Source organism: Melanotaenia boesemani, chromosome 24, assembly GCF_017639745.1.
Source record: "Melanotaenia boesemani isolate fMelBoe1 chromosome 24, fMelBoe1.pri, whole genome shotgun sequence".
Taxonomy (NCBI): Eukaryota; Metazoa; Chordata; class Actinopteri; order Atheriniformes; family Melanotaeniidae; genus Melanotaenia; species Melanotaenia boesemani.
This window is the reverse complement of record NC_055705.1, coordinates 20,293,940-20,308,764: the sequence shown is the minus strand read 5'-3', so window position 1 is coordinate 20,308,764 and position 14,825 is coordinate 20,293,940. Positions and strand designations below refer to the sequence as shown.

General features: G+C 37.3%; 1 protein-coding gene across 1 annotated transcript in view; it reads right to left on the bottom strand.

Moving 5' to 3' along the window:
• The window catches only part of LOC121635446 (gamma-aminobutyric acid receptor subunit gamma-3-like), a 156,311-nt gene extending 143,148 nt beyond the window's left edge, over nt 1-13,163 (bottom strand). Inside the window, exons 1-2 of the mRNA XM_041978582.1 lie at nt 12,982-13,163; nt 12,420-12,574 (exon numbers count right to left, since the gene is read on the bottom strand). Of these exons, the coding sequence (XP_041834516.1) occupies nt 12,420-12,574; nt 12,982-13,037 (211 nt within the window). The 5' untranslated portion in view covers nt 13,038-13,163. The remainder of the gene's footprint in view (nt 1-12,419; nt 12,575-12,981) is intronic.
• Nucleotides 13,164-14,825: the final 1,662 nt, after the last annotated feature.

The window sequence follows — 14,825 nt, the reverse complement described above, 5'->3', positions numbered from 1 at the left end:
GAACACCAGGTTAAAAGCAATATTCTTGACCTAAAGATGGTTACGCTTAAAAATGGCTCAAGTCGTTAGCCCCATAGCATAATTGCCTAAGTCATATTTTGGCTAAATTGTGATATCTGTCTGACTGCTATCTTAATATTGCTGATTGTGCATCGGTGCATGTAAAATCTTAAAATATAACTTGGGCAATTATGTTTTGAGGCTAATGAAGTGTGAAGTAGAACTTTTTAAACATATATACCTAAGCTTAGCTATGCTGTTGTTTGCCAATGTTGGTTAAACATCATGAAGTGGTTCATTTGTTATGGTTTGTTTTCATTTGATTCTTACACATGTGCTGCTCTGGTGACTATTAATGCCAGCAGAGTGTTTGTTGGAATAAAAACGTCTCCCTATTTAAGTGTTTCTTACTCACTGACCACATGCTTTAAAAACAACTTTCTTTCTTTTTCTTTGGACTCAGTTCTAATGGGTAAGGAAGACTTAAATCTGTCCTACATGTAAATCATAATTGGTTAGAGGACTGGTGTATTTACAGTGCTGCTGCAAACCAGCTTTAATTAAACTCTTTGACTCATCCTGCCTCCCAAACTCTGAATGTGTGCGTGTACACAGCGCTCACTGTATACAAAGCCTTCCACTCCAGCCCGCTTTGCCCTCTATTTTCTGGTGAGTGCATACAAACACTGACACATATACCCATGTGCATCTTACCATAGTACTCAAGGATCACCCAGATCTTGCTCAGTGATCACACTCTGAACCCAAAAGGAAAGTGACACAATAGGGACACAAAAGCATCTCATCTTCTTCTAAGGCACATTGCTTCTTATCGTCTAAGGTGAGGCTCAACACTTGTTCTACTGGGGAAAATGTGGGGCGGGTTTTCTCCTTTTTTTTCCACAAGTGGACCAGTTACCCACTTTATAAAAAGATTAGGCTCACAGCTGACTTCAGGATACTGGAGGAGACAGGAGAAAAACAAACCAGAGCTCAGAGTTAATAATCCTGCTATCCTATGGTGTCTTGGAGTTCTCAAGTTTTGCCTCAGTGCTGTGGAACTGATATGTGATTTTTAGACATTTAAATATTGGCTTTGAGACCTAAGCGGGTGGTGAAAAAGACCAAGGTGCCTCGTTTTCCAATTGCCAGTCAGGAAATTATTACAAATCTTACAAAATAGAAGATTTTGACAACACTTAAAATCGAGACATGTTTAATGGATCCAGAATATGACGAACCACAAGAAAGATGGCAGGTCATCTCTCTTTGTGAAAAGAATCTTCATTAGCTTCAGTTGTGCAGCATGACAGATTATGTAATGTATTTCCTGTTCATTATCTTATATTTCTCAACTCTTGTCAACTGGTGCAGATGTTGGAAATGAGGTAAAATGCCAACAACCACATTGTTACCCGAGGCTAAGTTGTTAATGACCTTTCCTTCTACACAATGTGTGATGTGTACTGGAGTTTGCAAATGCAAAATACGGTTGCTTATGTGGTTAAATTATTGTAGAAGCAACAAATTCCTCACCACCGAAAACATATTGTCTTGCAGACACTGGTTGGTTCTTTGGTCCATGTAGCACAAAAAACACCATGAAAAATCCCAGAACAATGACACGATAATGACCTGGTTCCTGAAAAACGGTATCAAAACCAGGAATTTGAGATAACTACCTACAATAACTTCCCCCTAGATAAGAATACTGATGTATTCTTACGATAGTATTACTAACATGTGTTTGCCTGTTTATTTGAGCTTTGCATGATATTTAAATTAATTATAGATGTTTTAACTTGGCAGAAAAGCCACAAAACACAAAAAGACATGTTATTGGCTCCAAATTAGACTTTTTGTTTGGGACTGGTTTATGTTTAATATGTTTGAATGCTTGCTTGTTAGCCGTAATTTTGAATTGCCGTAAAGCTCCTTAGCTGATGTGAAAAATGGTGTCGTTAAGGCTGTAAAACGTAACAAGGGCTTCTTTCTTTGCTTTTTAATTTAAACTATATATCTATCCCGTCCCAAAACTGTATAAATGCCAGTTTTGCTTCTTAGTAAGGTAGAAAAAATGGGATCACAGGCATGTTAACCCTGACTTTGAATTGTTCTGTACCAACCAGAGTCCAGACTAAACATAGAGAAGCAGCATTTAGCTGTTATACTGCAAACAAGTGGAACAAACAGTGGAGATAAAACTTTCACCAAATGTAGACATTTTTAAATCCGTGTTAAAATCATTTTTCTCATGCGCCTATGCATGAAATCTGTACTGTAACATTTTTTTTAACTTATCTTGCTTTTAATCATTTTAATGTAATTTATTATTTTATTGTGATTCTTGCTATTTGTTGTTGCATTTTACTATTTCTTAATATCTGTAATGCTTTTGTTTTAAGTAAAGCACTTTGAATTGTCCTGTACATGAAATGTGCTATAGGTATAAACTGCCTTGTCTTGCCTTAAGACAGGGAAAACTTGTAACAGTTTCCTCTAGGAAACTTTTATTAAAGTTAATTTAAATTATGTTTTGTGTAATTTATAAAGAGGTTCAGGGTGTTTTGTTATCTACAGAGAAATATTTCTCATGTCTTCTGGTGGCAGAGAAATCTGCCCCAATACTTTGTTTCTCCTCTACTGTTTGTCCCTGGAGGATTACACATAGCATAGCAGCATTCAGTTTTCTTCTAACAGCTAGCTACCATGCTAACAGCTAGCTACCATGCTAACAGCTAGCCACCAGCTTGTTAGGGCAAGATGGTTTTTGATTTATTTATACAGTATTATCGGGATCGGACTTTCACTGTGGCAGCACTGTGGAACCAGCTGCCTTCAAATATAAAACAGGCCTTAAAAACTCTTCTTAAACCCATTTATTTTCTTTGGCTTTTAACACCAATTGAGGTAATGCTTTTATGTTTTTCAAGGTTTTATTGTTTTTGGTCATTTTAAAGTTTCTTGAGGATGTTTTTGGCCTGTGTTTTAGTGTATTTAGACGTATAAATGTTTTGTAAATGATTTGCTGTGTTTTATTGTTCAGAACTTTGGCCATATTGTGTTAAAGTGCTCAAAGTTGGGCCAGAACCATACCAGATCTGGTCTGCAACTGGGGCGAAATCACAACTTAAGATTCCACATCTGGCCCAGGTTCAGTTCTAGCCCGGATTTGGAAAAACAGATCTGCACCGGTACTGGCTATTTCTGCTAAAGGACACTTGCCCGAATCCATAATGCGGATCTGGGCCAAATGATTTTTTTCTGGACTAAACATGAAGTTACTAGTTTTTTTTATCATCATAGGAGCACATAATATAGTAAATATGACATGGAGAATCCAATCATGAGGTGGAGAATTATTTAGATGATGTGTAGTAAATTATAAAATCTTTTAACCCCCTGAGTTGTTTAACTAAGATCCACACATTTACACCATTGGGCTATTTCTGATAAAGGACTGAGCGGTGACAGGATCTATTAACACGGTTAAAACTTGGTTTATTTCCACTCTCCCAACAGGAAGTAACCTCTCACCTTACCACAGGGGTGTGGTGCCTACAGGCTGTCATAAACACTGATGATGTTTTCCTCAATCAGCTGAACTTTTCCTAATGTTAAATTAATTTTAGCCCAGCCATCTTCAGCCTCCCCTTGTCCATTTTAGCCCAAAATGATATACTTCATAGAAATTAGCCTCACTAAAACACAGCTAATGATATGCTTAAGATAACAGGACGTAGACTACTCTGCCTGAACAGCCAGAAACTCCCAAACAAGCAAAAGAAGTTTCTTAGATTCAAAAAAGGGGCAAAAATAAAAGCATGGTCGGATTTATGTCTAAATCGATGTGTTTGTGTGTGTCTGGATAGAGAATGACTTTGATTTAGACCAAATCCAGGTGCATCTGGGAAGAGAGCCACACTGTAGTGACTTCTTGCCTCTCTATGTGAGTGTGTTACTGAATGTGTGTGTGTGTTTCTCAGCTGAACTCAGTCATTTTTTCCCCCCAATGACTTTAACGTCCCAGATCTGTCTTTGACTCAGCGTCATTTCCAACTCTGTTTGTCTGTGCATGTTACTTTTCCCCATTCCCGCTCTTGTTTCCATTGGCTTACATTGTCCGCCTCATACAAACAACTCATGGATTAGGTTTGTTAACTGGATCAACTTTATATTTTACCCTCAATTATGGAAGCAGAGCTAAAGGGACACATCCCCCACTGAACCCAAGCTGAGAGGGCAGTCATTGGAGGTGAGAATAAAAAGTCATGTTACCTTCAGGTGAAAACAGCTACTTGGTAATTTTAATAGTCCAAGAAACACCATCATCCAGAGATGTATGTATGCTTTTTACTTTTTTTCTCTGTACTTTGTGCTGAGTTTGTTTTTGTTATCTAAACTGTACTCAAGTACAGCATAAATTATATAGCTATATATAATAGTACAATATGGATAGCTTAAGAAACACACACACACACACACACAAAACAATACAAATCAAGAAAGTTGGGACAAGAATGCTTTTTAAAGATACAAAGAGGGGAAAAGATCCTCTGGTGCAGTGTTCTCCAACTCCAGTCCTGAGGGGCCTGCTCCTCTGCATGTTTAAGATGTTTCCCTGCTTCAGCTCACTTGGCTCAAATTAATGGGTCATTAACAGGCTTGTGCAGAACTCGAGGAGATCAATTTCATTGAATTGGATGTGTTGTAACAGGCAAACACTGAAAACCTGCAGGGCAGTGGCCACTGAGGGCAGGAGTTGAAGAACATTAATAATTTATGTTAACTCCTAACTGGTTGGTGACATAATTAAAAGTAAAGAATGAGAGGTCCTCAAGCCTGGTCTGACCAAAAACGGTGAAATGTAAATATTTTTTTCACAGGCTTTAAACCTCTGAAATGACATATTTGAGGAAGGTTTTCTATGCCACAACCATGACCGTGTTTAATTTTCCTAATCCTAACCATGATTTTTTTAATACTTAAACCTTCTCCTTAAAATCATAATCTAACTATATCTTTAATTTTTTTTACAATTATTCATGAGATGACAATGACTTTGAAAGACTGTGCTGGTAATTGGTTCACTAGTTTTAAAATAATGTTTCTCAGCATAAAATTGCAATGATTTTATAGATTTCTTAATCTGCTACTCATAATGAGTCAGAGTCTGAAGAAATCAATATGTTGGATGCTGGTTTTGCATAACATCAATCTACAGGCCTTCAAGAAACTCTTTATTACACTTTATTATTTAATACTATTATTAATATTATTTATTTTTATATTTTGGCCAAAGCTCAGTTGATATATTAATACTGAAAGCAGTGGACCATGTTTTCCTTCAGGCTAAAAAGAGACTGCCCATCCAGCTTGATATCAGCACACACAAAAACAAGAATCCTATGAAATATGAGTGTTGGTGCTATGGCACTGGGAACTTGCACATCTCTAAGGATCTCTTCATGCTGAATAATATGTACAGGTTTGATTGCAAGAGGGTTTTTTCAGTTAAGAATGTGAACTTGTTCAAAAAAGGTCTTGCTTATTTCAGCAACACAATCCTAAACCTAATTTTTTAATGGCACTGTCCAAGTGTTTTAGGAAAATATTGTTGGCATCAAATTGAAAAATAAACATCTTATGTCCAGGAAAGATTTTTCTTTTATTCCTAATACAACATAAACAACATATCCAAAGTTGAAACTGAGACAATTTATAATTTTTGTGGAAAATATTAGCTCAGTTTAAATTTGATAGCAGCAACACATCTCTAAAAAGTTGGAACTGAGGCAACAGAACGCTGGAAAAGTATTTGGCACTAATCAAAAACAACTGGAAGAACATTTGGCAACTAATTTGGTTACTTAGCAACAGGTTAGCAACATCACTAGAGTAATTCAGAGAGGAAGAAACATTCAGATGTAAAGATGGACAGAGGTCCATTATCTGAGACAAGTTGGAAAATTGTGGATTGATTTCAGAAAAATGTTTCTCGATATGAATTTGTAAAAAAAAAAAAAAAAAAAAACTGGCGTGAGCAGCTTCCACATCTGTGAAGCTCCATCAATGCTGAAAAGTACATGGAGGTTTTAGAGCAACATCTGCTCCCATCCAGACAACGTCTCTTTCAGGGAAGACCTTGCAGATTTCAGCAAGATGAGGCTGAACCACATCCTGTATCCATCACAGCAGCATGGCTTCACAGGAGAAGAGTCCAGCTGCTGAACTGGCCTGCCTGCAGTCCAGACCTTTCACCAATACACAACATCTGGAGCATCATGAAAGCAGAAATCCAGCAACCAAGGTCCAGGACTGTAGAGCAGCTAGAATCAGAATGGATTATTTGAGTGTATCTAAGATCTAGTGAAGCTGATGTTTTAGCTACAGACCTATGAGTGAAAGGTAAGTAAAACATAGACTTGTTGTTCTGTTCTGATGCAGTTACATTCACAAGTTTGTTTTAAAACTTGGTTCATTAGTTGTGCTCTTTTTAGCATGCTGACACAATCTTCCAGTGTCTTCATGAGATGTCAGACATTTAGTCAAAATACCACAGAGAAACAGTACAACAGCTCATTTTCCAGCCATGTCATACAGCTCTTTTCACAGTAGCCCAATTTCAATTCATTGCAATTCAGCTTGGTTTAGATTGTGCCCATTCAAAAGAAAACTGAATCAAAACTGTAGGAGATAGAGAGAAAATTCAGTCCATTCCACCTCATTCTCCACAGTTTTTGTTGAGATTGAATGTACAGCTTTGCACAACCTAGCAAAACACATGGACACAAATTCTACTTAAAGACCCTTGAAGCATGTAAAACATAAATAACAACATACATTTCCAAGCATGATGACTTACACTAGCACACACCGAACTGAAAAAGAAAAGCTTGACCAGTAATTTGATTACCCAACATTGTTCATCCCTGTTTCATGGACATGCTAGCTGCTAGTCATACCTGAGCCTGGTCCAGGTTGTTAAAACACAGCACCACAAAAACGGACTCTAAGCTAACGTAGCATCCAGCAGACTGTCAGCAGTTTATCAAAATAACTCCATTACATACAAGCGCCATGATTTTTTCAGTTAAAAAAAATATAATAATAATCACTTCAAGAAATCAGATATATGCACTGAATAATAATAATAACAATAATAAAAGATAGTTTGTGTTTATATTTGCTTAACCTTAGAAAAAACAAACTGGCCGTCTGTGAGTCGAACATGTAGCATTTACTTTTTAAAGCCTGACCCAAGAAAAAGGGGAAGAAAAGTAATATTTTTAAAATCTGAAGTCTTCATTTGGCCCTTTATCTAAATGCATAAATATAATTAGCATAAATATTTTTTGGATATTTCCCATCTACTGTGTGATATGTTAATGTTACTATAGTATAGTTTTGTGGCTCCTGATATCTACTAAGGGGCAGAAGACAGGTATCACCTTGTGTACAACAGGGTTGAAAACAAAGTTACCACAAAGTAATGGAAAAGGTTTCAGAAATTGAATATCAAATGTTACACATATGGCTTCATAGGGTCAAATAAAAGCACATTTTGTAGTTGAACTGTTTTAAATCTTCTCAAGAAAACCACATCCACTTCTTGGTAAATATGTTATATTTACACCATATCTTATAAAAAAAGAATAGCATATATTTATATGTAATTTTTTAGACCATAAAAAATCTATTTAGACTGAACCATGGTAATTAACAGTAACCCAAATACATTAAGCTGACCCAAATTATTTACATTTAGTTCAGTCAACAAAATTCTTTTTACCTACATTAAATAATTTGATTTAATTGGAAATTATTTCCATAATTTCACCTGTGTATATACTTACACATAGCAGCATCAGCAATCTATTTCAAAACATACACTCTGTGTTTCGATACTATAAGAACATTCTAGTGGTATTTATCATTTTAAATGTAGGATGTGTTGGTTCTCAATTTCTTTTGTTCTTAAAGGAAAATGTGGGATATTTTGAGGAGAAAGGCTTGTTTATTCAACTGCAACATCATCACAGCAAGCAACCACAAAGCCGCAGCTTAAGCAGCTCCCAAATGGTTTCCACATATTAGATAGTACTGCTGATTGCAAACAGGAAATAATGAGGGTAAAAGAAATACAGGAAAAGTGTTGCTGTGTTGGGTCAAATTGGAATAAAAGGAAGATAAAAATAGGATTGCAGCAGAGACTAGTGTAAATGTCAGCCTTCACGTTTAGGGAAAGGCAGCTAAAACCCAAAATATAATCATCTCACCAGGCAGTTTTCTACAAAGACAAACTTCTTTGTCTTTATTTCTCAAAGATGAAGCGGCAGCAAAAAGCAGGACACATGCACATCACAAAGAGGAGCTTTACCAGTCTGCAGCCCACCAACAAGAACACTCCAGGTATCAAACCAGCAAGCATTTGATTAGAGGTCTCTCAGAGGAATTTTACCCTCCAAGAAGCTCAAAAGCAATGATTGTAGCGTAAGCATAGCAGCAATGATGTGGGTGCAATCAGAGGGAGGATTTGAGTTAAAGCTTCCACCCTGCACCCAGAAAAAACAGTGTTTCAGCTGTGATGGGAGAAAGCAACTCGGCTGTTATTTGTTATTAGATGTAATGCTAAATCATTTTTATTAGCTTTTCTAATTGAATAAAAATTTCATAAATTCAAATTTGGAGTAAGATGCCGCCCAGTGGTTAATATCATCAAATGAATGTGATCAATTTGCAGATTATCTAACAGTTTTTATATTGTTTAGTTAAAGATATGCAAATATTCTCAGTGCGTAAAAGAAAACTTAAACACATAATGCTGAAACAGTCGGCAACACAGAAAAGCAGAAACATCTCCGCCCAAGGAGGAAGTAAACAGACCAAACCGTGCTGCTGATGCTGGTTTAACCGTGACTGAATCACACACAGTGTAATTAGCTGGCACCTGTTTCTGCTGCCTGAGCCTCAGACACCCACCGGAGCTCTTACAGTCGCTTATCCAGTGTGTATGGCCACAAATATCAAAATGGCTGAGGATAAAATGCTGATTTCAGGTTTAAAAAAAATTAGAAAAATGCTAAATCTGTTATATTCTATACATGCTTCTTTAACCCTTTAAGGGGCAAATTTGTTTGTAACTTTTATAAATTTAATTTTGAAATTTGTTAAAGTAAACCTGAGTAAACATTTATCCCATTACTGTTCCAAGTTTTGTCCATTTAACTAATGTTACTAAACTATTAACTGTTATATCAACCATTTGTTAACCCTTTAGACTCCAAGCCAATATTCTTCTATATATTTTGGTCCACTAGTGTGTTTTTTGTCTGTAAAACTGCATGTAGAAGCTCAACTTTTTAATCCCAGTCAGGATGCAGACATGATGTTTCCAGCATCAGCTGTCAGATTATGAGGCTAAAATAATGTAAAATGAATATATCAATAGACGTAGCAGCATAAAGGCGACCAGAAGAAGAAAAAGAATTTATTACAGAACTGACACACAGATCAACAAAGCCTCTTCTCATTTGCACTTCATTCTCTCAAGTCTTGGCTTTCAGGAGATAAAACATTGACATTGAAAACAAACACACAACAGAAACTATTTCCATATTTACATTTGTTCCCTATTTACAGTTATTTATGATACTATTTACCTGCTATCTTCACTAAACCAACTCCAACCCAGCTACTTTATGGCACCATCGTGCATCAGAAACATCATGGCTTTATTCCAGCCATAGAGGAGCATTATCTTTCTTCTTTTCAAACACACATAGAACTTTCTGCAAACTTGGCCGCTCCTGATTGGACATTCCTGTCAATTTAAGCTCTCGAGTCAAAAGTTTGACAAGAAGAGGGTTCACTATTATTTACAGGACTATTAGATGTCTCTTACAAACATAGTAATGATAGTGATTAAAATGGGATAATTAATGCTGTTATCATGGATCATTGTGGATTTATCATATAGAGTCTCTTAATAAATTTTGTGGCTGGATTGTAAACCTCCTGGATGGGATATAAATACCTGGAAAACTTCTTTAGGTCACTTAAAGGGTAAACTATGTATCACAATTTACCCCACAGAGCTACACACTACTGTTCCCTAGACACTGTTGATGATACAATAAATAGCACTCGGAGGCGCTGGCGAACTCGTGGATTTTTAAGGTTTAAAAAATAATGATTCATATCATCATTGTCCAAAAACAAGAGAAAGAGTAATTCATTTAATGCTTTATGTTTTTTTTCTAAGATTGTTAAAAGGATTCAGTCCTATTTACTCTTCAAATTTTTTAAATTAGCATCTTATCCAGCTGCAAAAATGTGCCCATATCAGTTGGAAACGGTGATATTTTGTCTTATTTTCGCTTCTGGATTTACCATTTCGACCTGTACCCTGAGAAGCTTCTCAAGACAAGAAGACCTATTTAAACTCCTAAAAGGAATACAACCCTAATATAGAGTTTGAATACAAGTAGATGATGTGTTGTCTCTGTAGATGTCTGATTCCAGCCCTTACCCCTGAAACAAGATGCTAAGCTAATTAGCAGAATATTCATGTAGAACTGTTCTGGTTCTTGTCATCTTTGAGGATTTGCTGCTATCTTTTATGATTTAAGTGAAGTCAAACTCATTTTAGTTCAGGAACCACGTGTTGATCTCAAATGGGCTGGACCAGTTAAATAACATCTGAATAACCCAAAAATAACAAAAACTCCACATTTTTCCCTTTGAGTGCAAAGAAGTGCAGTAGCATCATCATGATGTTTACATTTAACAACCTGGAACTTCTTTAGAAAAGTAAGTGCAGTTTGAACATTTTTTTTTCCTGTAGTTTATCATTTACACCAGCAAATTATGAAATCACAGCATATTTAATCCCAGGTATGTGGTACTTAAATTATACTGTTTTCCACATTTTATGTCTTTGCAGTAGCCCTGAACACCTGAACAGAAGTCAAAACTATTAAATAAGATATGAAATGTATAACAACTTAATATGTTGAGCTATCCAATAATAATAAATTAGGAATCATTTATTTTATCACATTTATCCTGTGGGCCAGGTTGGGTTGTATGTTTGATGAGCTTGATTTATAATTTTACCTGGGATTGTGTTGGAAATAAAGTCTAAGTTCTTTGTCACGTGGCTTCATGTAATGTGGTTGGTTAATAAGTGATGGCATTAAGAACCATTAATTTCAGCCTTGGTTAACCCTTAAAACTACTAGATCGCCAGCACCCCCAGTATTATTGCTTATGTTTTCTTATATTTCTTAGGACCGGAAGTGCGTAGCTCTGCCGGGTGAATTGTGATGGATGGCTTACCCTTCAGATGATGTATCGACATTTTCCAGTCATTTATTTCCTGCCCAAGAGGTTCACAATCCAGCCACAAAATGTAGTGTTTATTCAGAGACGGCGCATGGTAAATCCACATATGAGTGATCCACAATAGCACTATTATTTATCACTTTTTCTGTAATAAAAAAGATCAATATTACTACTATGTTGCTAAGAAACCTCTTTTTAGACCTGGAAATGATGGTGAAGCCACTTCTTGTCACACTTTTACCAATCAGAGAGCTTAAATTGACAGTAATGTCCAATCAGGAGCAGCCAAAGATCAACAAGTGAACAGAAATGTCTGAACAGAAGAAAAATAATGCTCCTCTGTGGCTGGTATAAAGCCAAGGAGATGCTTTTGATGCCTAGTGGAGCCAAAAAGTAGCTGTGCCGGAGTTGTTTTGTGAGGATAGCAGGTAAATTGTAGCATGAATCACTGGAAATGAGGTAAAAGTGTAAATATGTAGATACTTTCTATTGTGTTTTTTTTCCAATATTTTTCTCCTGATGGCTAAAACTTGAGAGAATGATGTGAAGATGAGAAAAGACTTGGTCACTGTGTGTTATTTTTACAAAGTTCTGTTAGTAATAAATTATTTTATGGTGCTATGTCTGTTGATACTTTCATTTTACACCATTTTAGCCTTAAAATCTGACAACTGATGCTGTTCTAAAAAATATTTGGATGTCACTGTCATTAAAGGGGATGAGCTTCCCTGTGTATGTTTAACATTAAAGAAAAAAAAAGCAGGTGGACCAAAAATAGCAAGGAAATTCTTGGAATTTTAAGGGTTAATAACTTATCAGGATGTCGATACTACAACTGTGACCAGATTCTCTGGTTTTTTGTCTTTTAAAAAAAATGAAAAAGCTTCAGTAAAAGTCTGAACCATTAAAGAGTGGCAGTGCTAAAGGGCTGAGGGGAAGTGTGAGATTTCCAGCACCACGGACAGCTCCATCAGCACCATGGACAGCACCAGCGACTCCTACTTCCACTAAAGTTTCCCTCCTGTTTTATAAAATGCTCCCAAAGAAGCCAATTCTAATCCCTCTAATCTCACCTCCGATGTCTGGTCGCAGCGTCTTGTCGTATTCCTTCAGTAAATTGTTCAGTATCAGTGTGGCATCCTCCTGGTGCGACCGGGGGACCAGCATTTGATTGACAGTGGTATCATGAAGATCTTCATCGTCGTCGCCATATTCCAGTAGATCAGACCTGAAATGGGGGGATAAAATCTATTAAAATGGTCATTAAAAAAATAAAGAGGGGGTAGGGGGGTATCATGATAATACGAAAGACTAGCTTTTATAAAACATAAAATAAAATTTAAAAAAAAAGAAGAAAAAAACTTTGTCGCAGCAGCAAAACATGCTTATTTGTCTATCAGAGCCCAGACTCTAGGTTTTTTTTTTTTTAAATAGGAGTATGTTTGTATGGGGAAAGCCCTTAGAAAGAAAGGGGGAAAAAGGGAAGAAGGAGGTAACAACATGCATTATTAGCTAGCAATTTCAAATAAAATGCAATATTTAAATAAATTTTCCAACTTTTTTTTACTTCAGAGAAGCACACCCCAGCTGTTGAGCGTCTAAATAAAGAGATAAAAAGGTGATAATTGGACTCACCGAGCACCTTGAGCGAGCAGAAGTGTGAAGAGGATGACCACAAACTTGATTGTCATTTTCCCATGTGTGGATCACCCCTCTGATCACAGGAACTGGTGCACGGAGACCCCCGCGTGTGCTGCTGCCGCTGCTGCGATCAAGTACCAGTACAGTAGGTGTGTACCCATCAATCCCCAGATCTGAACTTCCTCATCCGCCCACGCACTTTCTACTGCGCGTCATGTGCGGCCACAAAACAGCGGTCTCTCTCCCACCAACCCCCCCACCCCCTCTTTCCCTCCTGTTTGGTCCTCCTCGCTCCTCGCAGGAGGGCTTCCTCCGGGAAGGCACCCGACGATCAATCAGGGTGATGAGTCCAAGCAGATGGGGTGGGAAGAAGGGTGTGTGTGTGTGGAAAGAGGAGGGGGAGTTGGAATCGACGGGATCCAGCGGCGCCTCCTTCCCTCCGTCCCCCCTCCTCCTCTTGTGTGGGCAACAGCTTGGTTGGGTGACGCTGTCTGCTGCTGCTGGTGAAGGTGAAGGTGGTGAACCTCAAAATCAGTGTCTTGCGTGACTCATGCACCGTGCATGCTACCTGGATCGAAACTGTGCCATAATTCAGCTGGGAGCGCACACACACACACATACCTTTCTGTGTGTAAAAATCTTTACATGCAAAGATTTTATTAAGTATTAATCCTCAAATCTACATTTTTAAATAAGGGATAAAATTGTTGAAAAAAAACAAACTAAACTTTACTGCTGTGTTTTTACAGTATAATCACCAGGATGTCAGATATAAGCCACTCGTGATGATTTGAGGAGCAGTTCACACAGAATCTGTGATTATTCATGTATTGATGTATGCAGTTTGTTTGATGATGAGCTCAACTGGAAGTCAGATTTAGACTTTACACAGCCGTTTATGTGCCACAGAGTCGCAGCAAGCACTCAAAATAAGTCATTTCTGAAGAGGCGCACGTCTCAGTAGGTGCAGCCCCGGCGTTCAGCCTACAGACCTGCCAGGATTCTTTTTCACACAGCAGCAGCTTCCCCGCGTGACAGCTGAGAAACATTGCTGCCCTCTGCTGGAAGGATGATGACAAACTCAACAAGGTGCAGTAATAAGGATTCTTCAATGTCTTGCTGCTGCCAGATGATTGACTATGATCTGCAGGAGTAATTTAGATGAAATTTAAACTTAAAGTGCTTCAATTCAGTTGCTTAACACAAATATCTAACCAGCCAGTCACATGGCAGCAGTTAGTTATGTAGGCATGGTCAAAACCAGCCTTTCTCAAACTGGGGATCCCAAGATAATTTCAGGTAATTGCCAGATCATTGTATGAAAATGCAGCCTACATTTATCAGACAAATTTGGGATTTTTATATTGGCTGTCAAAATGAACATGTTAATACAAAGAGATTAATCTGTGGAGTTAATGCGTTAATTTTTAATTAAGTTTTTACTCATGCATTGAAAATATAAGAGAAGACGAGATGGGTTGATAGCAGTCAGCCGAATCCACCAAAAACCAATTGATCCTCCTTATTTATGAAGATTGTGATAGTTTTGAAGCTTTATATTTAAAAGGTGGCCACAGGATGACCTATGTGGCATGTTATCTTGGAAGATATGGCTCAAAGAAAATGGGGAAACACTGGTCAAGACGACTTGCTGAAGTTCCAACTGAGCATCAGAATGAGGAAGAAAGGAGGTTTAACTCTTGTGGGTTGATTAATTAACTACCCTTTCAGGTCAGCAGTGGACAATAAAAAAAGAAGTAATTTCTCACAAAAATGTATTTATTTTATTGATTTAGATTTTTTAAGCAGGAACTTAAGCAGGAACAACAAGAAAGAAC